The sequence below is a fragment of the Gymnoscopelus microlampas genome (assembly GCF_963454915.1).
Source record: "Gymnoscopelus microlampas genome assembly, chromosome: 16".
Classification (NCBI taxonomy): domain Eukaryota; kingdom Metazoa; phylum Chordata; class Actinopteri; order Myctophiformes; family Myctophidae; genus Gymnoscopelus; species Gymnoscopelus microlampas.
In genome coordinates, this window is record NC_139953.1 from 20222425 (window position 1) to 20250076 (window position 27652).

Sequence of the window (27652 nt, forward strand, 5' to 3'; positions counted from 1 at the left end):
AAGTAACTTGTCACATATAACCGAATCCGGCCATGGGCGCCATGGTTTCCCAATCAGAATCGGAGTCAGAAAACTCCTGTGCCTCACTGGCATGGATCGGGGAGAAGTGGCCAAAATTGTCTGCTTTGGCCATCACTTGAGGATGTTGGATCTTTGGCGAAGATCTCCTGAAAAGATGGGTTGGGATGGGAGGGATCACCACTTTCATCTCCGGTCCAATGGTTTTGTTCGGAGGGTAATTGTCGTATTCTACCAGCACTTGTTTAGGTCCATTGCTACCAGGCATATCGTGGTGTTGGGCCTTAAAATAAGACCCGTTTCCCTTGTGATAAACGTTGGTGTAACACGGGACCACAACACTCAATTCCTCCCGTTTGATCTGTCCATGTTTTCCTCTACTCCCTTCCTTGGCCCCACCGTAAACGCAGGGGACAGGGATGTGGTCATAGCTGCTCTGGGCCATGATGGCGTGTGTCTCGTCTATTGCCTGCCTGAAGTTATTCTCCCCCAACGTAGCGTAGGTTGTTGTCATCTTCATTTCTGGGACAATCTTCCTGGGCTGTTGAGAGAACTGGGCACTGGAAGAGTTGGTGACGGTGTCGCTGACTTGTTTCACGGACACGGACGAGCCCACTTGACGACGGGATTTTGCGCGTCTGTTCTGGAACCACACCTGAAATGTGTACAACAAAAGAATGGTTTATTAAACAAGGTACTAAGGGAAATAGTGATGTAAAGTAACTTAGTACATCTACTCAAGTACGTGCGTGTGATTGCATGCATTGTGAGCTTGTAGATCTGCTATTTTCAAAAGATTTGTATACATGTGGGACATTCTGCATTATGAGTACTTTCTACTTTTGGGACTAAGCGAGTACATTTAGATACCAATACGTATGTACTTTTAGTCACGTAAATTTTGAATTTCGGACTTTTACTTGTAACAGAGTATTTCTACATTGCAATATTGATACTTTTACTTAAGTGAATCCTACCACAGATAGTAGCCTAGGTACTTGTAACTGATCGTTGCCAGTAATTACCTGAATCCTGGACTCCGGTAGACCAGTCAGAGCTTCCAGTCTCTCCCGCAGATAGATGTCAGGATACTGTGTGTCTGAGTAGACCTTCTCCAGGACCTGGATCTGCTGCTGGGTGAAGTTGGTCCTCTTTCTCCTGTGGGTTAGGAGGACCATGGTGTCCGTCCGTGGCCCCGAGTTGGAGGAGTTCCCCCTCTCTGATATGCTGTAATCTGCAAACAAAATACAAAATAATGATTAGTATTTATTTTCTTTGAGTATGAGTTGCTGAAGCCAACAAAATAGGTTGCCCATGTGTGGGTCGCAGATTTTCAAAAGTATTTCATGAAATAAAATAAAACTGATTAAAGAAATTCCACAAATGTAACTTTTAAGAAGAAGTTTAAATAGCAGATCTACAAGCTCACAACACCTTGGCTACGCAACGTGTTGTGATCCGCTATTTTCACCAAATTTCTCTGGTTTGGGAACCACTGATATAGCCTATGTAATTAAGACAGTGTAGCCCAGTAGTTACCAACCTGAATGCATCATGCTGTTCATTCCGTGATGCCCTTCGTGATGATACATCTGAAAGGCACTTCTGTCAACGATGCTCAGATTTCCACAAACTGCAGACATTGTACCTCCTACTGAAGATCAGCTACTGAATGAATGAATCTTGGACGACAACATTCAGTCTTATATCCTCCGCCTCTCCATCTGATCAAAGGTGATGCTTCTGGGTGAAGTGTGAATGGGCCAGCCATCAGGGTCGGCCTGCAGAACAGCGACTTCAGACGTGTGTCTGATGGCCGGTGGAAGTGTGAATCCCTGACACCTTGAACTCCTCAATGCTTTAAACTTTAAAGCATTCCTTAATGGGCTCCTCTTGCTCAATACACAACAATTGAGAAAACATTTATTCTCTTTGAGATGAATGACGCTAGATAACGGACCAGTAGCCATCAAAGGGAAATGCATGACTTTAAACCAGGCTTGCCATGTCCGCTTATTATAAGCGACTGTTTTTCCTGTAAAGTTGCTTGTAAATATTGGTAGTTTGCAGGTTGCGTTTTTTGGGCTTGTTTAAAATGTAGATCTATTTGGGCGTGTTTCCTAATGTTGTTTGAACCAGTGGTTCTTAAACATTTTCAAGTCAAGGACCCCCAAATTAATATGAATTTGTCTACAGACCCCCCCCCCCCCCCCCCAATCTGAAATATTTTCAAATAGCCATAGCCTAGTCACTTCTTTTGGGCTTGTTTTCATAGACCTGGTTGCTTATTTTTCTCGCAGAATCTGGCAACACTGCTTTAAACCCATTTCCTCATAGGATCAGAAGTAGGCCTATAGGCTAAAGTTGGTTTATCCCAATTATGAGCCAATTTAGCCTGTCTTTTTGACCTTGCTATTTTGGACTTTAGAATAAGATAGCAGGTTATTTAGACATGCTAGCTCATTGTTTACCTGGTATAGTTTCAATGTAGCTATTATTATTTTGATAGTAATTGTTTAGAATGATAATAATAATAATACACTTCATTTATATAGCACCTTTTTAAACAAAGTTACAAAGTGCTTAACAACTTGAAATAAAACAGTGAATCATAAATAATAAACAATTACAGCAACACACAATAACAGTATCAATGAGAATATATGCATACATTTCTGCTGTTAGGGGGTTACAGGGGATTTTTTAATAAAAATGAGTCTTTAATTTAGATTTAAAGATGGTTATGGAGCTAGCAAACCTAGAATGATGCTAGGTTATTGGTTTACTCGTAGGCTAATCCTGGTTTACTCAGGCACTACACTGTCTCTCTGCATTTGATGCTTACCTTGCTTATTGTCGCTCTGGTTAAGAGCATCTGCTGAATGCCTAAATTGGACAATATTATAATTTGAATGCCACTTTTTATCTTGCTAACTGCTTTTTTGTATGATGGAACATGATAATAGGTAGAAGTCGGGTCAGATTTAGTGCACATATGGTAAGCATGTCTGTCTATTATGCATAGCTTCAAAAAGGAAATGAGGCTTTTTTCCCACCTCTCATTGCCAACAAAGTTAAGCACAATACACAAGTTCAAAAGTAGCTATCCAGGAGTGGGCACTTGTTATTGAATGGGTTGCCTCATTTAAATTAGTGGGGGGTCAAGTCAAGAGGTCATTCAGAACAGCCAGACTAATGTGTTTGTATCCATTACAAAGGTTTAGCAGAGGTGGAGACATTACCATCAGGACTAGACCACCTCCCAAAATAACAATACATGTATTTTTATTGACTTAAACAGTACATGCTGTATAGTGCACTGTAGCCTATAGTCTAGCTACTCGGCTGTTTGAACTGCTCAGTGATATTTTCTATCACTTTAGTTGTTGGATGTTTGGTGAATCTGTCTGTTTTTAAACTGATTGGCGTTTTTATGACAAAAATGCATTTATTTGCACATCTGTCAAAAGGATAAAACACAAATAAGCTTGAGAGCTTACTTCCATGGTCTTTTGAGTGCAAATGTGTGTAAACTGTGTGCCATATCCATGTATATGTCTGAGACATATACAGAAATAGCAACAACACGTAAATAAAACTGTAACAGTGTTACAACTCAACTAATGGTGAGGTCCGGCTGCTATTCAGCCAGCTCTTTGTGGTTGATAATGGAGCTAATAAACTTACTTGCGGGTTACCTGCAAGATTTCATATAACTGCTGCAAAATATAAAAACGGGTCAAGGATTGTTAAGATGCACACTGTCTCATTTTATGATATTAATAATGTATGGGCTATAAGAACAGTCATGTCACATGCAAAGAACCCTTTTACATGGTCCATACATACATTTCAGCATTCTTAAAATGTAAATGCATTCATTGAACGTAACCAATTAAAAAGTGGCCTTAAAGTTAATTGGATACTTAAAATCTTTTTGCCAGGTTCTAGTTTTACGCAGCAAAATCCTCAGCATTAATTTATCAAAATGAACCTTTGAGAGTGTACAAAAGTAATCACATGAACATGTAAAGTGTCCATATGGATACAGAGTTAAATTAAAGGTAGTGCCATATTAGTCATATTTCTTGGGTAAAACAAAAGTTGTACTGTGAAAATGTTAAATCAGAAAATACATTTTAAGGTGGGTTGCCAATTTCATCCAGTCGTCAGAGTACCCATTTATCAGCTTCAATGTTATAGTGTTCAAGTTTAAATTTGTATGCTCTTTTTTGTGTCATCACTTCAAATTTCACTTGTTTATCCTGTATCATGTATGAGTTCTCTCTCCTGATTACATTAAATTGGTATCCTGGCCTGAAAATGCTTTTTCTGTTTACTAAAGAGCTGGAGAGACCTCTGTTACTGAACAATCATTCAATAGCAGCACAATAGTACCATTTTAGTGTTTTTGTATTTATATGGCCTCAGTTGTAACTGGGAATATTGGAGTCGATGTCAGCTGTTTAATTAAATCGCCGGTGTACATCTACAGAGGTCTGAGGTATGAATCTTTCTCACACTGGTCTAAGTTATTCATCTTTCTGACTGTCTCACTGCAATGCTTGCATGGCAGACCTTAATCACAGTCCTGATATAATAATCGTTTTAAACTGGACTCAGAATTAGTTAGTGGAAACGGTCACTATACACGCACTGTCATGCTACACAGTACACTCCTACAAATATTAATGTGACCAAATGAGCATTTTACTGTGTAGTTGATACTTTGTGGGCTCACTGTATTTTGACTTGATGCTTGACGTCCTGTTATGTGTGTCTGTCAAGGTGTTTGTAATCCCTATCCTTTGCTTTGTCTGTGAGCCCTGACTGAATCTAGTCTTTGACGAGTGCTATGCCCACAAGGCTGTCGAAGTTCCTGTTGCTGTATAATAGCTGGTGATTCTATTGAAGGCAACAGCTGTTCATAATATGAACATGAACATAATGTTGTCATTTATTCATTATCAACCTCATATCACTTAAAATATGGATTTTGCCACCCAGGCATTCTGCATGGGAAGGTGTTAAAACATTTTTATTACATTGTGAAGCATTTTTATATTTTTTCCCCTGTCACTTTTGAAATATTTATTCTCTCATGTTGCTTTTGGAAACTAAGTTGCTTTAAAGTGAATGTCATTGGTCCATACTGTGCTGTCAAACATAAAACAGTAAAACCACTTTGGATTTATATTGGCCATCTCCTGCACAAGGCAGTGATCCGAGTAGAGGCAGACAGGCAATCTTCTTCACACCTTTGAAGGTGGCACAGACACAGACACTATCCATTTAGCTTACAGACAGACTGGGAAATTGTCCACATAGATTTGCAGGGATATGTCAACTTTCCAGTCTCAATTGTTTGTGTATTTGAAAGATGTTTTAAAGGAACTATAAAAGTTGCATCTTCTGTGGGGTTGCCATGCTTTAAAGTGCTGAAAATAGCGTTTACTGATGTAGTGACTTGATAAAACACAATAAGATATGATAGGCGAGTTACCATTCTGTGACCAGCCCCCATGTTCTCAGCACTTTGTGTATTATTGTTTTACTGGCTCCATCATATCCTGGAGAATCTCTCATCCCCTCAATGAGCTGGAGAAGATGAGGATAGACATTCAGCCACAGACCCTCCTCCACACACCACATAGCTATCAGGTTCTGCAACCAAGCTTGACTTGCACTGTTGACTATTGATGATACTGACTGACACATGTGCTGTGCACATGGACTGCTGCTCACAATGCACATCACATTTGACTACTGCTAACTTTATTGCGCTACTTATTGATGGTATAGTTACTGTACCATTACTGTTCATACAACTACTACTACCATTCATGTCCAAGCTGCCAGTCTACTACCTGCTAGGATGAACACTGATATTATGCTAACTGATTATTGCAGGTGATATGCAACTTATTTTAATTTGTGATAGGCTATTGATAGACTGTATTATTCACAATACTGTGTCTATCAACAATAAAAATGTATATACTTTATAATATATTAATTCTCATTGTTGATTGACAATACATAGGCTACTATATCATACATATCTGAAAAGTCTTCTTACATTCCCTCATTGGGGCAACTTGTAGCCAATTAAATAATAACAAAATGACTAATTTCGCTCTGGACACCCTAGAATCCCCCCAAAGCCTCCTGGGGTCCCCACACCACTTTGAGAACTTTGAGATTGGTGTTATACAACCATGTAAGTGTCTCCAGTACTTTTTTGGATTGACTAGTCCCTTTCCCTGATTTCTGAATCCAAGAACCCCCTTTACCTGAATACAAGATTTTGCTTAGAAAACTGCAAGAAAACACTAGATAGCATATAAAGTGATGCATTTGGTGCCACCTGAGCAGATTGATTTTAAACCATGGGTTTGTGGCCAAAAACATTTCAGTAAGTCCAGTTTTGATCTTAATACTTAAAAAATAAAATAGCATTACGGCAAACAAGTATTGCTTTATATTTAGCAACAGTTTAGTTGCTAGTCAAGTGAATTTAATTTGGTTACAGATCAGCAGGTTCACACAAAGTCTGTCATTGTTTTATCCTTAAACATAATAACAGCATAAAAATGTCCATTGTCCACCTTCTCTCATTGATGTATTGATGATTGATTGATATACTTTATTTAGTAAGACATGAGAACATCAGTACATGGAAGTACAAATTCACAATACAAGGTCTACAAAACTGGAAGACTCATTAAGCACTGAGCTTGTTTAAGATGAGATCCCCATGCACACAAATCATGATGACATAAGAGACAGACAGATATACACACTACTACAGTAGGATACCACAGTAGGATACCCACTCTGTAATGGGTTTTAAATTAGTTAAGATGGGTCTTTGAGTGTGTGTGTGTGTGTGTGTGTGTGTGTGTGTGTGTGTGTGTGTGTGTGTGTGTGTCTGTCTGTCTGTGTGTCTGTGTCTCTCTCTCTCTCTCTCTCTCTCTCTCTATATATATATATATATATCCTATAAATAGTGCAATATGCTGTTGATATTCTACTATTCAATATACACGTGTATTTATTATCTGTTAGCACTTGCTTTTGTTAGTATTTATTGATATATATACTTATACGTTAGTACGTATTTATATGTTATACATTTAAATGTTCGTACTTTTATTTCTTGACGTTCTACGTCATTATTTACATCTGTGTAGAGAAAAAAAACTACCGGAACTTCCTGCTCAATCTAAACGGAAGTAGGTACGTGGCCGCTTCAGCTGACATTCTGCATGATGGCGACGGAGGTTCAGAGCGGCGACCTCCTCAACAATGGCACTTCTTCTAGCCGGCTCGAAGTCTCCATCGACGGCCTCACGCTCAGCCCCGACCCGGAGGAGGGCGAGCAGCAGCAGGGCCAGGAACAGGCCGGGCAAGAGCAGGAGCCTGAGCCCGGCGCGGAGCCGCCGGAGACCGACGAGCAGCGCGCTGAAGACGGAGAAGGAGATGCAGGGGAGGAAGGCGAGACGGACCGGTCTGCCATAGAGAGGAAATGGGGCTTCCCTCTGCAAGAGCTCTACGGAATGGCCCTGAAATTCTTCAAAGGTATTTATCTGTCTGTCTTAATAATGGCGACCTCAAATGTGTGAGTCGGTATACTAAAAGCTGGGACGGTGGATAGTGAGACATAGCGAACACACACAACAACAGGCCCTATTGCTGCTCGTTAGCTGACGTTTGCTAACGGCAGATAGCTCTGCTGCTGTCACCGTCATGTTGTCATGCAAACCGCAACACTGTCTAGTGCAGGGGTCTTCAACAGGGGGTCCGGGAACCCTAGAGGGTCATCAGCGTTAGTACAGGGGGGCCGCCAAATCGTTGTGTGATGGGATTTATTTTTTTACTTTAACCACTTTAACATTAGCCGAACATAGCAGATCTACAAGCTCACAACGCCTCGAAACTCTGAGCTATCTATGAAATCTATTAAAAAGTTCAATCTACAACACAATATTATACAACATGTAGTGGGGGGGGGGGGCTGCTTCATCTCTCTCTCAGCTAAGGGGTCCTTGGCCTTATAACGTTGAAGACCCCTGGTCTAGTGTCTGTCTACCAGCCAACGCTGTCAACTATATACTGTAGCTACAGAGTAGCAGGTTACCAGAAGATCTTTCTGATGCGACACATATAAGAGGGTCACGATGAACACAATCAATGACACATGCACAGTAAAATCATCAGTGTTCATTAAGTGTACAAATGGATACATTAACAGGAGGATTTAGATAAGAGTTGCCATTCAGAGTAACCAATGTTGACAATGACAGTCTAACACAGCCCATAGTACATTGATGACACATCATGAGCCAGAAGTCATGTGTCTACTCTACATAGTAACTAATCTATCTCTCTAGCTCACGAATGAATGGAGGTTCAGTGATTATTTGCTTGGTATGCTTGCAGATTGAAACACACCCTACCCACCACACTGCCATTCATTTCCCTGTTGGTTTTAGCCTGAAGCAGATTTCATTGTAGGTCTACACTGATTTGTCCCCACCTTATTTATTCACACATAATAGGTGGCCCGTGTGACTGTATCAGAACTTAGAATAATATGTACAACTTCTTACCAACACCAACAGTTAGCAATGTTAATAGGGCCAAGTCACTGGCTGCTACGTTTACTGCCTAATTGCAGGCTGTTAGCTTCTAATCTGCTGTAGTATTTTCCCGAGGCAACCACTCTTGGCTTGAAATCAAAGAAAACGTTGTAGTAGTGGATGATTTCACCTTTTGTTTTTGTTTTTATATTAGCATGCCAGAGTAGTACTATACTCACTTGAAAAGTTTGAACTAACTAGTTAATACCGTATTGCCATATTATGCAGTCCAATATTGATAATTGCTGTGCATTCTGTATAGTAGTTAGTCAAATAATATTAATCAAAGGAATTTGTTGACTAATCGGTTAGTTCATTTAATCAACAAATCTGTAAAATTGTGTTTGCAGCATGCAATCATGCAGATACCAGCCTTTTCGGGTTGGTGATGTTGAGATCTGAAAATTATAGACTGGCAAAATGAAAGTGTTATATCTAGAGAAATGTGCACGGAGAAAAGTATAACAACAACTGATCAAATAACGTCTTGGACAGATTAATCAAGTGGTATTTCAGTTCTCCATCCTACTCACATATTTGAAAGCAGTGACTTGTGAAAGCAGTGTAGTCCAACCACAGTGGAGCAACTGCATAGATCTTCATCTATTCAGCCAATTGGCTTTAGAGGAAATGAAATGAATATTCTGTTTTTCTTGTCTTGTGTACAGAAAAAAAGCACTTGACCTACACAAGGTATATTAATTGGTCTCTTGGCAAACATCCTGATTCCTGAACATAAGTCAACCATTTGAAAACTGCCTATGTTTTATTGTTGGTTTTAGTGTAGGTTTTATTTGACTGTGCAAACAGGTTCCAAGCCTGCTTTGTTATTATAATTGGCTACTGTCGGGCTTGGCCATAGGGGTTAAGGCTTGGTACTTCAAAGGTGCCTTTCTCTTGCAATGCCATCTAATAGTATGCTAATTATTTGAATTTAAGAACTGTCTGAGGTATGCAGAGTCTAATCTTGGTTGGTTGGCTAAGAGGCAAAGAGCACAAAAAGAGTATAATGGAGGTGATATAGTCTATAATCCGGAAACAAGTTTTAAGAATTCTGATGCTGTTTTTTTTTTTGCAATAAGTGCAAAGGCCCAAAGGTGTAGTTTATGATATGACAGAATAACTTGCCAGTGGCACAATCAAACTCAAATGTATTTATTTTGAGCCCAGGAATAAACACATACTGAAAGAATGCAAACCATTTGTGTGTTGTTCTCCCCAGATAAAGATGGCAAGGCCTTCCACCCAACCTATGAGGAGAAGCTTCGACTGGTGGCTCTACACAAACAGGTGTTACTGGGCCCTTATAACCCAGATGCCTCACCGGAGGTGGGCTTCTTTGATGTCCTGGGTAACGACCGCAGGTAACCCCCAAAAATGGCTGCATGTGTGTGGACGTGTGCGTAACGTGCATGCTCTATCAACTCTGGCAGGCTTTCTAGCATCGACTCTCTGCTGTGTTCCAGTAAACAGGAAACAGAGTGCAGACAGAATGTCCCCTCTTTCCATCTCTCTCCGCTTCCACATATACATGCACACATGTCCACACACATGTACACTCCCGCACACATGTACACTCTATTGAGTGAACTGAGGACATAGCAGATCGATCATAAGTTAACTTGTACTTGCATTTAATTTCAAAGCTATGTGTATCTTTTTTTCGCAAAGGAATAATGCTTTAGATGTCAGTTGTTTTATTAATGTAATGTGACATGGCATCTGAATCCAGATTTCCCCTCTTAAACAACATTTTTCTCCATAGAAAAGAGTGGGCTGCCCTGGGAATCATGGAGAAGGAGGATGCCATGGTGGAGTTTGTCAAGCTGCTGAACAAGTGCTGCACCCTTTTCGCCCCTTACGTCATCTCGCACAAGATTGAGAAGGAGGAGCAGGAAAGGAAAAGGTAAAGAAAACCAACATATAATGCACATCAATGTTCAAGTTCTTGATTCGCCTAAGTTTCATTACAGTTCATTATGGTACGTTTCACCCAGTCTCTCATTGTCCATGCTCTATTGAGCTTGGACAATGAGAGACTGGGCGAGAGACTGGGACAATGAGAGACTGGGCGATGGTAACTGTTGTCCAGTTACCATCATAAGAGTTCTTAATTTTCAATTCGGTCATTCATCAACCCATCATCGTTGTTCCCTCTCTGTGTGTCCCTGCTCCAGGAAGGAGGAGGAGGAGCGCCAGCGCTTGGAGGAAGAAGAGAGGGAGAGGCAAAGGCAGGAAGAGGAGAGACGAAGGCGTGAGGAGGAGGAGAGGCTGAGGAGGGAGGAAGAGGAAAGGAGGCAGGCCGAGGAGGAGAGGCTACGGATTGAGCAACAGAAGTATGTTTGTGTGTATATGTGTTTCTGTGCATGTATCATTGTGTACGTTAGTTTGTACAGAACCTTGGCTTATGCAAGTTTCTGTATTGACAGAAAAAAAGATGCTCTGCACCAGCAGTAACCTCAGTCTAACCCCCACATTTCCTCTATCGCCCCTCCAATTCCCTCTTTTCCCACAACATCTGAACTCCTTTTCCTTCCCTTCCACTTTCCTTTCCATCTCCTCTCATTTTCCCTATTTCCATCACCACCATCCCCCTCCAGACAACAGATCATGGCAGCGTTGAACGCCCAGACAGCAGTGCAGTTCCAGCAGTATGCTGCTCAGCAGTACCCCAACAGTCCTGAGCAGCAGCTGGGCCTCATCCGTCAGCTGCAGGAGCAGCACTACCAGCAGTACATGCAACAGCTGTACCAGGTGCAGCTAGCCCAGCAACAGGTAGGGAAGGAGGGAGAGATGGATGGAAGTTAATAGACTAATAGACTTGATAGACAAAAGATGGAAGTTAATAGACTTTTGCCAGATCGTGTGCGCATATCCCCCCACGGATGCGTCGACCGGGTATGGTCTAGTAGTAAATAATTGTAGCATGTAGCCCCCTAAGGGCCTGGTCACACACCAAAGTGTATTCATTTAATTGCCAGCACTGACTGCTACGTGCTGTGTTGTGCATTTGACAATAATAAACTTGGCTTACTGTGCACTCCCTCTCGCCCCCTCCAGGCAGCCTTACAGAAGCAGCAGGAGGACGCGGTGGTGCAGGCCACCCTGGAGGCCAGCAGTTGTAGCAGCTCTGAACCCACCACCTCAACAACAACATCAGCAGCAGCAGCGCCGTCATGTGCTGCATCGCTACCCGCTGGCGAGGAAGCCCCCACGGTCAATGGAGGCCATTCAGACTCTTACTCCGAGAGCATGGAGCGGGATCCTGAGCCTGAACCGGCAGAGGAGGTCTCGGAAAATGGGCCGCTATTAGGTCGGTAGATTTCAGAGGAGCACTTATTTATTGACTTGCATCCAGAGATAACTCCACATTATTCCTCTTGTACACAGGAAATATATTAGAAAACAGGTCCCTCTTGTACAAGCAAAGCTTTGTTCTATTGCGGAAACTCTATCCTGATCCACTCTGCCCTTGTTGCTGTGACCTGGAGGGCAGAGAGGAGCTGCTGAGCTGGGCAAGAAATACAGGATAGTCTTCCTCTAAGTCCGGTCATTAGGTTTTGGAAGCCTCACCCACGTCTTGGTTACAGATGAGTTAGCACTCATACTGCAAATAATTGGGGTCCATGGCCAGATTCCACACCAGATACTTATCATCCCTCACCCCACCGAAAGTGCTGCGAGATGTTTGGAATATTTATCATCTCATATGCTATGCTCTCACTTAACATTCACACCCAGAGTGTATAAATAGCCAGAACATTTCAACATGAACCATAGTGACAGGACTTAATGTATGTGTCAATGTAGGTTTAATGTGTGTCATATTAGCTTTACACTCTCCTTTCCACTATCTCTCCTTCAACAGCAGACTCTCCACCAGTTATCGCGGCTCCCTCCATGTGGACGCGGCCGCAGATCAAGGACTTCAAGGAGAAGATCAGGCAAGACGCAGACAGTGTGATCACGGTGGGCCGCGGCGAGGTCGTGACGGTGCGCGTGCCCACACACGAGGAGGGCTCCTACTTGTTCTGGGAGTTCGCCACTGACCACTACGACGTCGGATTCGGTGTCTTCTTTGAGTGGACGGACGCAGCCTCCGCTTCAGTCAGCGTGCACGTGTCTGAGTCCAGCGACGAAGACGAGGATGATGAAGGTGAGATTAGAGAGGGGGGAGTGGGGGGTGGATGGAGGTTTGTAAATCACTTTGGATAAGAGGTCTGCTAAATGCCTAAATTATCCGAGGGTGCATGTGGTTTTGATAATGCATGGGTGCAACGCCAGAACATCACCAGCTATTACACAATCATTGTAGAGGCATTACTGAAATTAAACCTAACTCACTTGAAATTGTCAATTGCCCATTGCCTTGTTTTAACTTAAGTTACTTTGTGAGTAAGTTTCTCCTTACTCAGAAAATGTTAAATCCTCTTGAACTCTGAAGAAGGCATGTATGCCAAATAAATAAATAAAGCTACATTGCTATTGTAGTTCTGTTTTCAAACACTCTTGTTTTCCCCTCCTCACCTCACCTCCAGCTGACCCTCCCAACGAGGAAGAGAAGGCCAAGAAGGAGGCGGGCAAGCCTCAGGTGGATGAAATCGTGCCGGTCTACCGGCGAGACTGTCACGAGGAGGTATACGCTGGTAGCCACCAGTACCCCGGCCGGGGCGTCTACCTGCTCAAGTTCGATAACTCCTACTCCCTCTGGCGCTCCAAGAGCGTGTACTACAGAGTCTACTACACCAGATAAAGCCTGAGCACAGACTGGCAAAAATGAAGGGGCGAGCCAAGGAGTGCGCGTGTTCATGCGTGCATGTATGTAGTATGTGTGGAGGTATGCGTGTTGTCTGAGTGAAAGGAGCAGGGGGAGTCTATACCGGAACTGTTCCTGATCTGACCACCGGAGGGTGACAAAGAGACACTTCTGGAGCCCTCATTTGTTTGAAGATGGGACTACTCTAACGTATGTTTGTATGTATGTATGTATGTGTGTGTGGTGTACATTATGTCCAAGGATACACCCATACCAGAACATCCTGTCGAGTCTGACGAAGGAGAAAGCGTTTTCTTGTAGTGTATTCATCACCACCTGTCCTCCTCACTGCGTTCACCTAAGAGACCAAACTCCAGGACTTTGGGCTCACACCTGCGTTTTACTACTTTTCCACCCAGCCCCTGTGTTGTCACCATGTAACCCCACCCCAGTCCCTACGTGGCCTTATGAGGCTGCCTTTGCCCCAAGTGAGTGACACTTAATAACCTTGAGCTGAAACCCTCAGGCGAGAACGGCGTGCTCCGTGAGCTAAGCGCTTCTTACCAGGGGTGGCGGTAGAGGTTGTTTTCTTTTTTCCAGAGAAGAGGAGAGGTACTACTTTTAATGTTGGGGAAATAGGATTATAGTATAGATGCACTACAGAACAACTATGCCTTTGTTCCACAGAGGGACAATCCCTCTTTGGCCATTGTACAGTATACACACACACACACACACACACACACACACACACACACACACACACACACACACACACACACACACACACACACACACACACACAAATGAGAATTGCACCAATTCTGCCACTTTTCTAGCCCACAACATATTAGTCCTGCCTTCTAGCCCTACCCTGTGTGCACTTGTGTCAATCAGAGGTACAAATTATTCTCAGAATTACATAAATGCATTTAGTAGTAGGGCATAGTATTTCTCATTGGATTAGAAATGATTGAACTGGGGAAGGGAGGACAAGAAGGCATTTGGGAGTGAGGGCTACAAGGTAAAGCAGTGAACACATGAACATGTACATTACAAAGTAAGGTTGCAGGCCTTGCAGCCTTATATAGTTAAGCATCTCAAAATGGGATACAGAATGAGAATTGAGATTTTGTCTAAAGAAAAAGAAAGCATTTAATATCTATTTATTAATATCCCTTTCTCTTAGAATATATACAATTTTTTTTGTGAGTGTACAACAATTTGTTTATTTAATCCAAGCAAATCCCTCTGATGCTGGCCGACAGTAGGTGTGTCTGAACACTCGGCAATGCTTATTTTTCGCACCTCTTCTGTGTCATGATGACTGATTTGTCTTGGAAGATGGAAAGCTGTCTGAAGCGCCTGCTTAACGGGTTTTATGAAGAGAAAGGTTTCAAGGAGGGGAGCTTGCTAAAAGTGTTGGCACATATCCAAAGTCGCTATTACCTGGGGGGGGGTTTTGCTTGGCCATTCTTTGTGTTGATTTATGTCATCTAAGATACTTCTGACACATAATTGACGGTTAACATGCTCAAAATATTTGTTTTGCCTTTCATTTGTCAGCGTTGTGGGTCAACCACACCAAACTCTATAACTATAAATATATTGTTTTAAAAGTTGTTCTAACTTAAGTGCATGGCAGAGTCCACATCACCACTATTAACGATGACCAGTGGTGAATGATATAGTTATGATGCTTGGTGTGGATGACCCTTCACATCTCTACAGCATTCAGAAAGTTCAAGTTCCATGCCCAAATTATAATACACTGTACCGTTCTCACTTCACACTGACACAGTTTGTCATCTCAAATATGGTATTCCTAATAAACTGAGATGATGTAGTCTTATTCTTGTGTCTTGAGTGAAGTGGTTACTAACTCGGTTATAATAACATCAAGTGAATATAAGAGCTGGATTTTTAACTTGTTAAAAAAAAATCTTTGCCACAATTTAGTATTTTTCCAATGTTTGAACTCGCACTGCGTTTGCATGCTTTGGGTATCACTTGTCCAAAATCCCACTGCCTGGGTGGATGCATTTGTCAGAAACAAAATAGTATGAAATTTAGTCATATCTGCTTCAGAAATATTGCTGTTGAATTTGGAATAATTTACAAGGCATTGGGCCCTGTTTAGTGGATGTCAGTGACATCTGGTTACAATTTTATTGTGTTCACTGAGCTGAGGATTGTTGAGGATTTTCGTTAGGATATGCTGGCATCTAATTACGAACCAAATCATTTACTCCTAAGGTGTCCTTCCCGAGATGATCCAAGCATAATATGCTTGGAGGTATATCTGGCTTATCCTGTGATTTGTGTAACAAGAAGTCACTACTTATGAAGCAAAGTCGTCAAGTTCAATAAATCTTCTGAGTGTGTAATGTTCATTTGTCTGAAGTACGTACTTAATTCTCACCAAAATGGTGTTGAGGCAAAGTGTTTGAAGCCTTGTATGTAAATAATGCTCTAAATGGGTTTATGTATGGGTTTTAGATGTAAAAGAAGGCCATGGGTATGAGAATCAATGCACTGTAAAGTATGGTGAATGAGATATATGTACATTTTACCCCAAATGAAAGTCTGTCTCTTTAACAAGTGTAAAAGTGAAAGACTATTGACATGACAAAAAAGCTCATCTTTTTTGTATTGCTTCGACTTGTTTTGGTTATCTTATGAGTTGGAAGATCTTTTTGGGCATATATTTAATCTTGATTAAACGTATGTTCATCTCTACTACCTTTTGTAGTTTGTGTCTTTGCTTTCATCTTCTGCACCTGATGATGTTTAGGTTTATGCTGAAGTGGCCCACATTGTTTTTGAACTTTGAGCGATCAAACCTTCCTATTTTCTCAAACTAATGGCAAAACGACTGCAGTTTCTCCCCATGACCTCTTGGCTTGAGCATTCTCCTCCATTGATGGGGAGACCAAATACCTCTCTGGGTGAGTTTAGTTGAGAAGGGAAAGGAAAAGACTGAAATGAAACTGAATAACTCACTGAATGTTGACCTCTAAAGCTGCAACCCAGATTTCTGTGGAACAGAGTGGCCTTGAGTTGTTACAGTATTTCCTCCCCTCTGGCATTAGACGTGTAATTCATTCTTATGCTGTTTTTCCTGTTTAACACATCTTGTGCAGAAAGAAGGGATAAAGAACGGATGTTACTCAGATTTCAATGACAATCTGGCATGTCAGTCATGTTTTTCCACAGTGCTATAGGATGTTACAACAGGGATACAGTACAGATGTCACTGCTCTCAAGGACAACTGCTGTCAGCAGCAGTTCCTCTGCTCCGTTGAGTAACTCTTCAGCCGTTTATAATAACAGAGGAATTTGAAGATTTCGATTTATTTCTGGAATAAAAGCTAATTGGTAATCAGAAACAGGTTTTACAACTAACTTGTGCTCACTCTGAGCCACCAGGGGGAGCACAAGGTACAGTGATGCGTAAAGAAAGACATAGCGACATATTTCGCCAACTGGACAAAAGAATCTGTCACTGAACTATTGGCCTGTATTCTGTAACTGAGCTGGGAAACCTGTCTGTAACGTTTGCTATTTGGAATCCAAATAAATACCATTGGCAGGATAGGAATGTGAGACAGAGTCGTCCCTGGACAAACATGTTTGTATGATGTGTGCACACGGATGATAAATCAAAGTCAAGTGTTCACTGTTCAAGCAAGGAATGTTTTGTCCGGGGAGTTAAAAAGGATTTTTTTCTTTTGTAAGTACAATGTCCTGTGTGGCTGACTTCTGGTTTTTAGTATTACGAGGTTTACGCAACTGAAATGCTCTAGGACAGGTTCTCAAACTTTTACATTTCAAGGTCTCCCCTTATCTCTGACAGTATACAAATGGAACCAACGGGTCCATTTGGTTCCATTTGTATACTGTCAGAGTTACATGCTTGTAGGGCAGGGGTCCATTTAAACCCTCCTAGGAACCCAGAAAGTGCCTGAAACCCACATTGAGAACCACTGCTCTAGGAATGAATAGGAAGAAAGAAGGAAAAACTCCAGTTCTGGTTTTCCATCAAGCCGCTGTACAGCAGCAGGTAACCCTTCGCATCTCCTCCTACAAGTGCATTCTGGCTCCAGTTCCAGTCGCTACAGGTGGTTCGGTTGTACTCTTCTCCGGGTTTTCCGTGTACTTCTCCCGTCTCGTGGAGTAGAGTAGAGTTGTGTGTGTTTTTCTCCCAGGCTGGATTTTGAACAGACTTTGGAGCAACGTCTCGACTAACAACAAAAACTCCGGCATCCTTTGAAAGGAAAAATATGGCGGGATGCAAAGAGTGTGTAGCCTCGCAAACAATACCAACAACAGAGGAGTACCTTGTGTTTTAAAAACCCCGTCAACGTACGTTTAAGTTGTTTTTAGTCTTTCTTTACTGGGAGTTTTGTTCTTTTAAAAAATGCCCTTTCACCAACGGACCGTTGAGCCGCGGCGTGTGAGTCGGTTATCCGGCAGGGATCATCATGGCTACAGCAGGACGCCGGGGGAGGACAGTTACATTGTCGTGGATGGACGCAAGTTTAAGAAACCCGTCATATTCTCGTCCCTGGACGAGGTCAGCTGCCACACCATGACCAACATCATCCATCAACTGTCCGACCTCTCTCTGCGTGCGAGCGACATCTTCCTGGGGATCGAGAAGGAGGCAGGCATGGTGTACCAGAGATCCCGCAGGATCCAAGCACGGCTGGAGACGTTGCAGAATGAAGCCCGCAAGTTCGAGCCCAAGAAAGTTAAAATCCGTAAGTTTTTTTTGTTTTTGTATGTGTTCATTTGCACATTTAAAATAACAACACATTTGTAACAACAGCATAATATTTTGTTGTGCAGGTGAGAGTTAGATCTCACCTCATTTAACAACACAAATACGAAATAATCATAAAAAAATGTTTTGCATTTTTATATATCAAAGAGATTTTCAATGACAACAAAGCATTTTTTATGACTGATTTATGACTACAGTCATAAATCATAGTCTCATGTCATAAATCAATCAGAGTGTGTTGTGGGCTGAGCTGAGACATGTTATTGTTGAATTAGTTCACATAGTTGTAGTTAGGAATTGATACAACACCTTGAATATCATATAATGCAATGGTTCTCAAGCCTTTTAATTTCAAGGACCCCTATAACAAAATGTACACAATAAATGGAACCAAACTTGGTTCCATATGTACACTCTCAGAGTTACAGACCTGTCAAGGGTCCATATAACCCCCTCAAGGAACCCAGATGGTCCCTGGACCCCACTTTGAGAACCACTGATATAATGTATTGGCTTTCAATTATATATTTGAGCAGAAACCTTAGCCTAAAGGTCCCATATTGTCTGATGAAAGGGGTGAAGGGAGGGCGTGACGAGTGTCTCTAAACACATGGTAGTGTTTGTCTTTCTGTGATTTGGGGTTGTTAATACGGACGTTGACTGCTGTCAAAAATGATGGATTTCCCACAACAACACATTGACCATCTGCAAGCCAGGGGGGCGAGGGGGCTTCAGACAACCTTTGGAGACACATGCCACTTTCTCCAGTGTGTAGTAATTCCGTTGTTGTGGTCCATTTACATTTACTATAGTACTGTACTTTTAAGTACAATTTTGATGTATTTTTTACTTTACTGAAGTATTTCCAATCTTGAGTACTTTTACTTCTACTCCACTACATCTCAAAGGCAAAAAATCTATTTTTTTTACTCCACTACAATTATTTGACAGCTTTAGTTACTTTGTAGATTTTGATTATTATTACAAAACATACATTACCCACTTCAGCCCTATATACATTTCGGCCATTTAAAATTAGGCTTTTCATAAGATTTATATACATTTGAAAACCTGTGAAATGGGACATTCTGCATAATGAGTACTTTCTACTTTTGGTACTTTAAGTACATTTTGTTTCCAATACTTTTGTACTTTGTCTTTTACTCAAGTAAATTTTGAATTCCGGACTTTTATTTGTAACAGAGTATTTCTACATTGTGGTATTGATGCTGTTAAGTATTGATTAATAAAAAATACCTCAACATTGTACTGGAAGCTGGTCGGCTCCAAGATGATGAAGAAATCAATTTCTTTGGCTACAGTCGCTGCTGACTCCAGTTTCGTTTGACTGTTTGGTTTAGCGTCACCTACAGTCAGTTATTTATTAACTCAGACTTTGAGTCTTAGTAGATTATGTCTTGGAGGCTGTGTGTGTGTGTGTGTGTGTGTGTGTGTGTGTGTGTGTGTGTGTGTGTGTGTGTGTGTGTGTGTGTGTGTGTGTGTGTGTGTGTGTGTGTGTGTGTGTGTGTGTGTGTGTGTGTGTGTGTGTGTGTGTGTGTGTGTGTGTGTGTGTGTGTGTGCCAGTCAAACAAGTGACACGATAGGAGGGACTGTCATTTTGTGAGCTCTGATCACTTACACACACAGCCACAGGAAACATACTTATGTTATCTTTCTGATGTGGGCTAACAGAGTAACTTAACATCATTACTTGGCCTGATACGGGCTAACACAGTAACTTAACTTTATTAAGTTACGTTAAGTTACTACTTCCCCCACACCGCTTTGAGGCTATGTCTGTTTTCGACACATCTCTCTGTTGATGTGCTGAAAAGAGTCTTTTGCTTATCCTATTTTCTTGTGAAATATATATGTATTAAAAGAGGAAACGGGTCTAACAACCGCTCAGAACCAGAAGACTGTCCTCAGTTCACTCCCTTGTTTTTCATCAACATGACTCACACACACACACACACACACACACACACACACACACACACACACACACACACACACACACACACACACACACACACACACACACACACACACACACACACACACACACACACACGGTATTTGTGGCGAGTGATAAGCTGAGTAGACATTTCCCAGACCCGGGGAAATGTGGCATATGATAAATGAAATTGACAGAAAACACAACACACAGTAATACTGGTATTCCATCAAGTCTTATTAGAGAGAACCGTTCTATGACGCCTTGCAGACACCTATTAACCATCATGTGTTATGACATGACCCAGTGTAACTGAAATGACCCTCCTTTCACTCTTGACTGACTCCAGTGTCCACAGCTCCTTAATGTTCTCTACATCAGCGTTTCTCAAAGTGGGATCCGGGGACCCCCAGGGGCCCTTGAAGGAGTTCCTGGGGGTCCCCAGCTAAATGATCGATAGTTAGGAACCAAATGGGCCGTTATGGGTCTCTAACTCTAACAGTATACAAATGGAACCAAATGGACCCTAACGGGTCCATTTGGTTCCATTTGTTTACTGTCAGAGTTACATTAACATTGATTTTACAATTTAAATTGGGGTCCCAAAGATAGAAATGCCATTAAATGGGGGTCTGTAGCCTAATGCATGTCAAACTGGGGGTCCTTGAAATTAAAATGGTTGAGAATCACTGCTAGAGCCGTAAAAATCTTCTCTTATGGGGGTACCTGGCATATCTTTTTCGAATGGGGGTCAGCGGGCTAATAAGTGTCAATTTGGAGGTCCTTGACATGAAAAATGTTGAGAACCACTGCTCTACATCACTACATTCTGGGCTAGGCCTGGGCCTTCTGTTTAGATGGTCCAATGCAGCAGCTAGGTTGGGTACAGTAGCCATGTGTGAGTTAACCACAAGTTTGAACCCTAGCGTCCCTATTCTGGGGCTAATATTCTGAAAAAAATTGCTGCAACGCACTGTGAGCTTGTAGATCAGCTATTTTCGGTGTAAACATTTAGTGTAGAGCAAAAAACAGGTGGGGGCTAGCATAGAGGCGTTGGGTATACGGTCAGCTAAGTATATGGTATAAGTGGTTTACCAGACAATTAGTCAGTCAGACGGGGCAAGCAGCTCGAGACAAGGTGTGAGAGAGGAGGGCTGGAATGTGGTGTGTATTACGTAGTAGGTTACAATCTAGCTCCCACACAGCCCCAAGGGCAGCACCGGGCGTTCAGAAGCAATGCCTTAGGATTCATAACTGCACAAAAATGTACGCTTGGAGTTCGCTAATGGATGAACACATTCACCTGGCGCCGTATGACAAAGTGTCAGAGCATTACTCAGGCTTTGCACGCCTATTATACAGATTAACCCATTAAGATCTGAGGCCGATTCTGAATTCTAAATGTCTTCTAAATCCCAACAGTTTTCAAAAAAACGTATGTTGCTATATCAGTGGTTCTCTAACTTTTATAGTCATGGACCCCCAAAATTACATGTATTTAGTCCCGAACCCCCATCTCAAAATATTTTGTTCCAGGGACCCCCAGAAGCAAAGATTGGAGTTAAAAACGTTCGCTTTAAAACATATATATATTCAAAGATTTGCTCAGATTGTCAAGATTTTTCAAAAATAGTTATTTTTGAATAGCCAAAGTGTAAAGTAGTGCTTTTTAGCTCAAATCTAAAAATGACACCGATGCGTTCCCGGTCTTAATGGGTTAAAGGGAGGCATGTACTGTATTTGAACATGCCGTGATGAAAAACAACTGTCAAACGGTGTATTTGAGTGGTAGTTAATGTGCAACCTGTATCACTCCCAGGCAGGCACAGAGTTTCCATTTAAATATCAGGTATTTCTCCGATCGAGTCCTTTTTGCTTTTGCTCAGAGGTTCACACGTCAACAAAGCACCTCACCGCCACAACCAGTATGTCTACTATGGGATAGAATCCTAAGTCTTTAATGGGCGTTTATGTGAAGATGGCTGTGGGAGAGTAGTAACTAGCTACCCCAAAGCCATGTAAATAGATAGTTATGTGAACGGATGGTTAGCTTGCTTTAATGGTTAGCATCACAGGGCCTGTTCTATTACAGTGGGTGTAGGTCAGGATCCATGTTGTAACCCCAGCTTAGAGATGGATCAAATTACTTGTGAGGGCCAAGAGAATGGCGGCATAGAGGGGCCCCAAGCTCCTGCAAGGACTGACATTGAAGGACGAGGTAGTGTGCATTTGTGTGTGCTCGAGGGAATCAGAGTGTTATCGTGCATGTGTCCATTTTTTTGACACCAGCCAATGGAAAAATGGCAGGCAGGTTGAAGTAGTGTATTCTGCATTATAGACAGTTGCATTGTTCCAGGACATGCCTGTGTATTTATATATTTGCTTAATTGCTTTAACCCTCAGATTGACAGAAGCTATTGTTAGTTAATTGCTCAGAAGCTATCGTTAGTTAATTGCTCAGAAGCTAATGTTAGTTAATTGCTCCTGTGTAGAGGTCAGGGCCGGGGGCCATTCTGTCCAACTTTAGTACACCTGACTTGATTATACTTTAGAGCTAAACATAGTCTACCCTAGCCTGGTTTGCAGTGTAGATGGAGCTGGGCATTGATGTGATCACAAATATTCATGGACCATGTCTCTCTATATTGTTGGGTTCCTTTAAGTTCCTTAATTACATAAGACAACGAACAGTGTAGCCTACAGTACTGTTTTAAGCCCTTGTCTTTACTAATGGAATCAGATGCCCTGGGGTGTGTGTGACCTAGTAGCAGCAATATGAAGTCAAGACAAGTTGGTACGGGAGAGTGAAACTCAGTGGAAATGACAAATGAACCTTCACATTTATTCCTCAGATTTAGGCTAGTGCATAGAATTGAGGTCCATTTTAATCACCCCTGTAACAATTAACAAGTGTTACCCTTCGTGTTAGTGCTGTTTTTATTTTAGAGTAAACCGTGCCTTTAACTATACGTTACCAAGCGACTCCTCTGCTCTCTCCCAAATATAGCGCTGGTTTGAATAGGGAGTAAGTCATTTTAATATGGAAAGTGGGTCGAACTGGAGTGAAGGTTAATTGGAGTTTAGAAAGACTTAGGGCCTCCCTGTCAGACATCATAAGTATGCCAGTTATAATGCTGTGCAGATGAGAGCAAGACATGCACATGAACATGTGTGCAATTGTATGTACACAATACACACTGAACATACAAAGGGAAAAGACAATCTGGGCCAGCTGCCTCACCGATGCCCATCTCAAACACACACACACAAACACACACACACACACACACACACACACACACACACACACACACACACACACACACACGCACACGCACACGCACACGCACACGCACACGCACACGCACACGCACACACACACACAGCATGTGCATTCCTCCCGCTATCCTCAGATATTTATAGCGCTGGGTCTTTGCGTGTCCATCTTTCATCTCTAGCGTGCTATCAATTTGAAATGTGTGCTACCCGTTCAAGTGCCTGTGCCTCTCAACTACACCATCTAGTGTGTGTATGAGATGAACCGTTCTGAGTTCTGACTCTGTCTAGCCATACAGTATACTATCCAGGGCAGGGACTGGCTATAAACGGTCAGTTCATTCCAGGCTGAATTGTCCGTTTAACCTACCTGTCCTACTAAATAGCACCTGTTGTGTAAGCCATTAAAACCATACAGTGCTTCCTTATTTTGTAATAAGTAGTACACTTTGAAACAGTTACTGTAGCAGTAGTTGGCCGTAAACTGCGACTGTCACCTAGGCTTGCCTGGCCTGGTCTTGTTTTGATTGAGTGCAGTAGTGACGTGCTTATATACAAACTGAGAATGCAGGTGTCAGCGAGACATCCTAATGTGTTGAAGAAGTCCAACATTATTGTGCACATAGACCACAAAAATGGAATAAGATTTAAAATGACTGCCAAAAATTCTGCTCGTGGCCTTTGGCCGTTCGCATAGAAGGGCCTCTCTCCATCTTAACGTCCCAGGCTGAATTTCAATCCCAGTACGTCCCTGATACTATCCACTGGTGTGTGTTTACACAGGGCTGCAAGATAATAATCATAGTGATCATTAAACTAACTGCCTAATTGAGCTTCAACAACGAATGAAAACACTCACTCAGTCAGGCCTAGTTAAACTAATTATTGTTTACAACTTTTACAACTTGTCCTGCATCTGACTCACACGCGCGTACACACGCATGCACGCACGCACGCACACGCACACATACACTACATTTATTACCCTATTCATTCTAACTCAGCCCCTCAGGGCCAACCTTCACTTTGGCCCTGCCATGGTCCTCTCTGTTCCACAATAGAGTGCAGTCATCCCACAGCCAGGGTCCACAAGCCAGGTTCCCACAGGGCCGGTCCAACTGGTGGAGCCTGGTCCTGGCTGTACAGGCTGAGACCAGGCTCTGAGATACAGTTGCCTAGGGCTGTGGTTCTCAACCTTTTCAGGCCGTTACCCCCCCCAAAAGAATCATATTTGAACTGGGGACCCCCCACCCTGATAAGCACTTGGAATGTAGGAGTTGAGGCATTCAATTTAGTTTGACTCGGTTCCACAGATAAATATTGTGAAAATAGCAGATCCACAAGGCAAGTTGTGAGGCATTGTGATCTTGTAGATGGGCTATTTTCACAATTTGTGCCTCTCGTCTTATATTATTTGACAATTTGGCCAATGTTTGACCAGTTTTTATAGTATAGTTTGTTGATTACCTTTGATGTAGTAATGGCCTTTTCTTTTCTTTTTTTTAGGTTTTAAAAAGGTCTTAAATTGTCACTTCACTGTCACCTGGGGACCCCCCAAATCATGTGAAGACCCCCCTGATGGTACCGACCCACAGGTTGAGAACACTGGCCCAGGGCACAGTGGTTTTCAATTTTTTTTTCTTGGAGCCCCCCTCTCTTACATCTGACAAAAGCTGAGCCCCTCTTCACACACTTGGCACACGGACGTCTGTTTTTCAGACATGTTAACCACTTAAGACCTACAGTATATAATTAGAAAATTGGGGAAATAGCCGGTCTACAAGCTCAGAACCTGTTCGCATCGCGACGCATTGTCAACTTGTAGAGCACTAATTTTAAGACTTTTTGATGAAAATGTTTGAAATGTTTTCTATATGACAGGTTGGACATCACATTGAGACCATACAGGTAGACAATGGACGAAGTTATGATTTTGTGAAACATGTTTAAAACTTTGGACTACCTCCAACCTCCAAACAAACATGGCTTTGTCGCCCCTCCAAGGGGGGTCCGGACCCCAGGTTGGGAAACACTGGCCGAGGTCAGGAGCCATTGAGAGACAGAGAGAGGGGGTCCATCGACTCCATCCAAGATTTGGAGGCACAATGCTGTTGAGCGTATGTGTGTGCACGCACACACATGCGCTTGCATAAGAGTATGAATACAGCGGCCCTCTCCCACGCCACCATGAAGTCAGACCTCCCACGAGTTACCCTGGCGAGGGCACATTGGAGGGAGAGAGGGATGGCGTTAAAGAGAGGCAAAGTGAGACATGAGGCCATTCTTCTTCTCCATGTCATCATACTGTGAAGTAACTACAGTGGTCATCAATTAGGCAGAACCTATGTTTAAATCTGTCTTGGCTTTCATGGTTTGTACCTGCTTTGAGTCAAACGTACAGTAAGGGAAACTCATTTGCTGGATGAGAATTATGGAACTGTAAAGATTTTGCCCCTGGTAGCAAAGCCCTTTCTCTGGCAGTATTTGACTCTTAAGTCTAAATGTAATTGTTCCACCACTGGTATGTGACAGTCACATGTGTATATGTGTGTTATTGTGTGTGAAACAGAGAGGTTGTGTGTAAATGAGCATACAGACACATGCTCAAGACTGCAGATCACAGGTTGCACCCTGATGTTTCAGCATATTTGATCATCAGTCACTCTTCCTGTTTGTTTTCACTTCTGCTTTCCCTCCATCCATCCCCCTGTGCTGAACCAAGGCCCTTCCTCCATCTCTTCTAGTTCTTTCACATGACTCCCTGAACCCACCCCTCTCTTTTTTTTCTCTGTCCATCCGTCTCACTTTGATGTCGGCCTTCATACTGTCAGCCTGACCACAACAAAGACAAGAAGAACCCCTCCCTTCCGTCTCTCTCTCTCTCTCTCTCTCTCTCTCTCTCTCTCTCTCTCTCTCTCTCTCTCTCTCTCTCTCTCTCTCTCTCTCTCTCTCTCTCTCTCTCTCTCTCTCTCTCTCTCTCTCTCTCTCTCTCTCTCTCTCTCTCTCTCTCTCTCTCTCTCGTGTTTTTGATGTTGACATTTTGCCAGGTGCAGTTTGTTTGTCATCTAAGAGCATATCGTATCAAGCTTTCATTGTGTTTCTCGTTGCGTGTGAGGGCCCTGTGTGTGTGTGTGTGTGTGTACATACACTCTGCATGTACAGCGATCGTTTATGCCTGAGTGTGTGCGCACACTTTTGTCTGTGTGTGTGTTTGTTCAGCGTGGGTGTGTTTGCGTACATGTGTGTTTTGCATGTATGGCTGCATGAGGCCTTGCATATCGTGTCTGTCACTATATGTGTTTCTGTATGTTTGTTTTGAGGACCAGGGCTGTGGTGTGTTTTTCCATGGCCCTGGGCCCTGGGGTCTGTTAGAGGGCCTTTGGGTGTTTTGACTACCAGCGCAGCCACAGAGCGATGTGAGTGTGTGTGGGTGTGTGGGTGGGTGCGCACGCAATGCAACTCGACTGAACTTATCCACCTGTCAGCGATGATGACAGAACGAACGTGCCAGTCAGATTATTATACTTTATAACGTGTTGTGAATTATAAATTAGATGCATTTTCAGTTTGTCTTTGTTTTATACGTCTTTATTTTACTATATTAATGCCCCCTGCCACGCGCACGCTCATGCACATGTCAGATGCGCACACACACACACACACACACACACACACACACACACACACACACACACACACACACACACACACACACACACACACACACACAGATTACACACCTCTTCCAGAATGGTGAATGCAGTGATGAAAAAAGTACAACTGATAAACAAATTACTGTTAGGTGCTGTTGACATGAAGAACTAAACAAAACAAGACGCAATGAACTTAAGAGTAATGGAAATAAAATAGCCTGCCGGAAGTGAAAGTATTGAAAGAATGGAAGAGAATGTGTGTGCGAAAAGCATAGAGAGGGAGAGAAAGTAGGTAGCGTTAGTAGCTACGTATGTCTGTTGAGTGTCAGCTGGTAATGGCATCACAGATGGAACGACTCTTCATTGGTGAGCACAGGCAAACACACACTACGTGGTAGCTGTATACTGTGTGTGTGTGTGTGTGTGTGTGTGTGTGTGTGAGTGTGTGTTTCTCTAGCTACTTGTTACTGTGCTCTCACAAGAGTGACGCCCCTGAGTGTTTGAACAGTGTGTGTGTGTGTGTGTGTGTGTGTGTGTGTGTGTGTGTGTGTAATGCGTTCCCTC

The 27652-nt window shown here is 42.5% G+C and overlaps 3 protein-coding genes across 6 annotated transcripts in view; 2 read left to right on the forward strand and 1 right to left on the reverse strand.

Annotated features, from left to right (window-relative positions):
* Positions 1-10: 10 nt before the first annotated feature.
* On the reverse strand, positions 11-5670 carry mixl1 (Mix paired-like homeobox; the record flags this gene model as incomplete). The annotated part of the gene is made up of 3 exons (XM_084082094.1): positions 11-673; positions 1044-1252; positions 5574-5670. 3 exons carry the CDS (start codon positions 5668-5670, stop codon positions 11-13), a joined length of 969 nt encoding a protein of 322 aa, XP_083938220.1.
* A 1585-nt stretch (positions 5671-7255) lies between these two features.
* On the forward strand, positions 7256-16158 carry acbd3 (acyl-Coenzyme A binding domain containing 3). 2 transcript variants are annotated; one of them, XM_084082769.1, is made up of 8 exons: positions 7256-7599; positions 9883-10024; positions 10426-10566; positions 10838-10996; positions 11261-11435; positions 11721-11973; positions 12532-12816; positions 13199-16158. In XM_084082769.1, the coding sequence occupies exons 1-8, from the start codon at positions 7287-7289 to the stop codon at positions 13411-13413; spliced, it is 1683 nt and encodes a 560-aa protein (XP_083938895.1). In that variant the 5' UTR covers positions 7256-7286; the 3' UTR covers positions 13414-16158. The 2 variants fall into 2 exon arrangements, with proteins under 2 accessions (XP_083938895.1, XP_083938894.1); XM_084082768.1 differs by having other exon boundaries at positions 7264-7599; positions 12529-12816.
* Positions 16159-17460: 1302 nt separating this feature from the next.
* The window catches only part of nhsl1b (NHS-like 1b), a 126237-nt gene continuing 116045 nt past the window's right edge, over positions 17461-27652 (forward strand). Inside the window, exon 1 of one of the 3 annotated variants that reach the window (XR_014602515.1) lies at positions 17461-18179. Coding sequence is in view for 2 of the 3 variants with exons in the window: in XM_084081749.1 (XP_083937875.1) it covers positions 17837-18179 (343 nt within the window). In the remaining variant the exon portion in view is untranslated. The remainder of the gene's footprint in view (positions 18180-27652) is intronic. The other 2 variants (XM_084081749.1, XM_084081747.1) reach the window with 2 other exon arrangements.

What these genes read in the sequence shown, in the direction of transcription:
- acbd3 (XM_084082768.1), top strand. Translation starts at nt 7,287, where the DNA reads ATGATGGCGACGGAGGTTCAGAGCGGCGACCTCCTCAACAATGGCACT. An exon ending in GAGGAGCAGGAAAGGAAAAG is followed by an intron (nt 10,567 to 10,837) that starts GTAAAGAAAACC and finishes TCCCTGCTCCAG; the next exon opens with GAAGGAGGAGGAGGAGCGCC. An exon ending in CTACGGATTGAGCAACAGAA is followed by an intron (nt 10,997 to 11,260) that starts GTATGTTTGTGT and finishes ATCCCCCTCCAG; the next exon opens with ACAACAGATCATGGCAGCGT.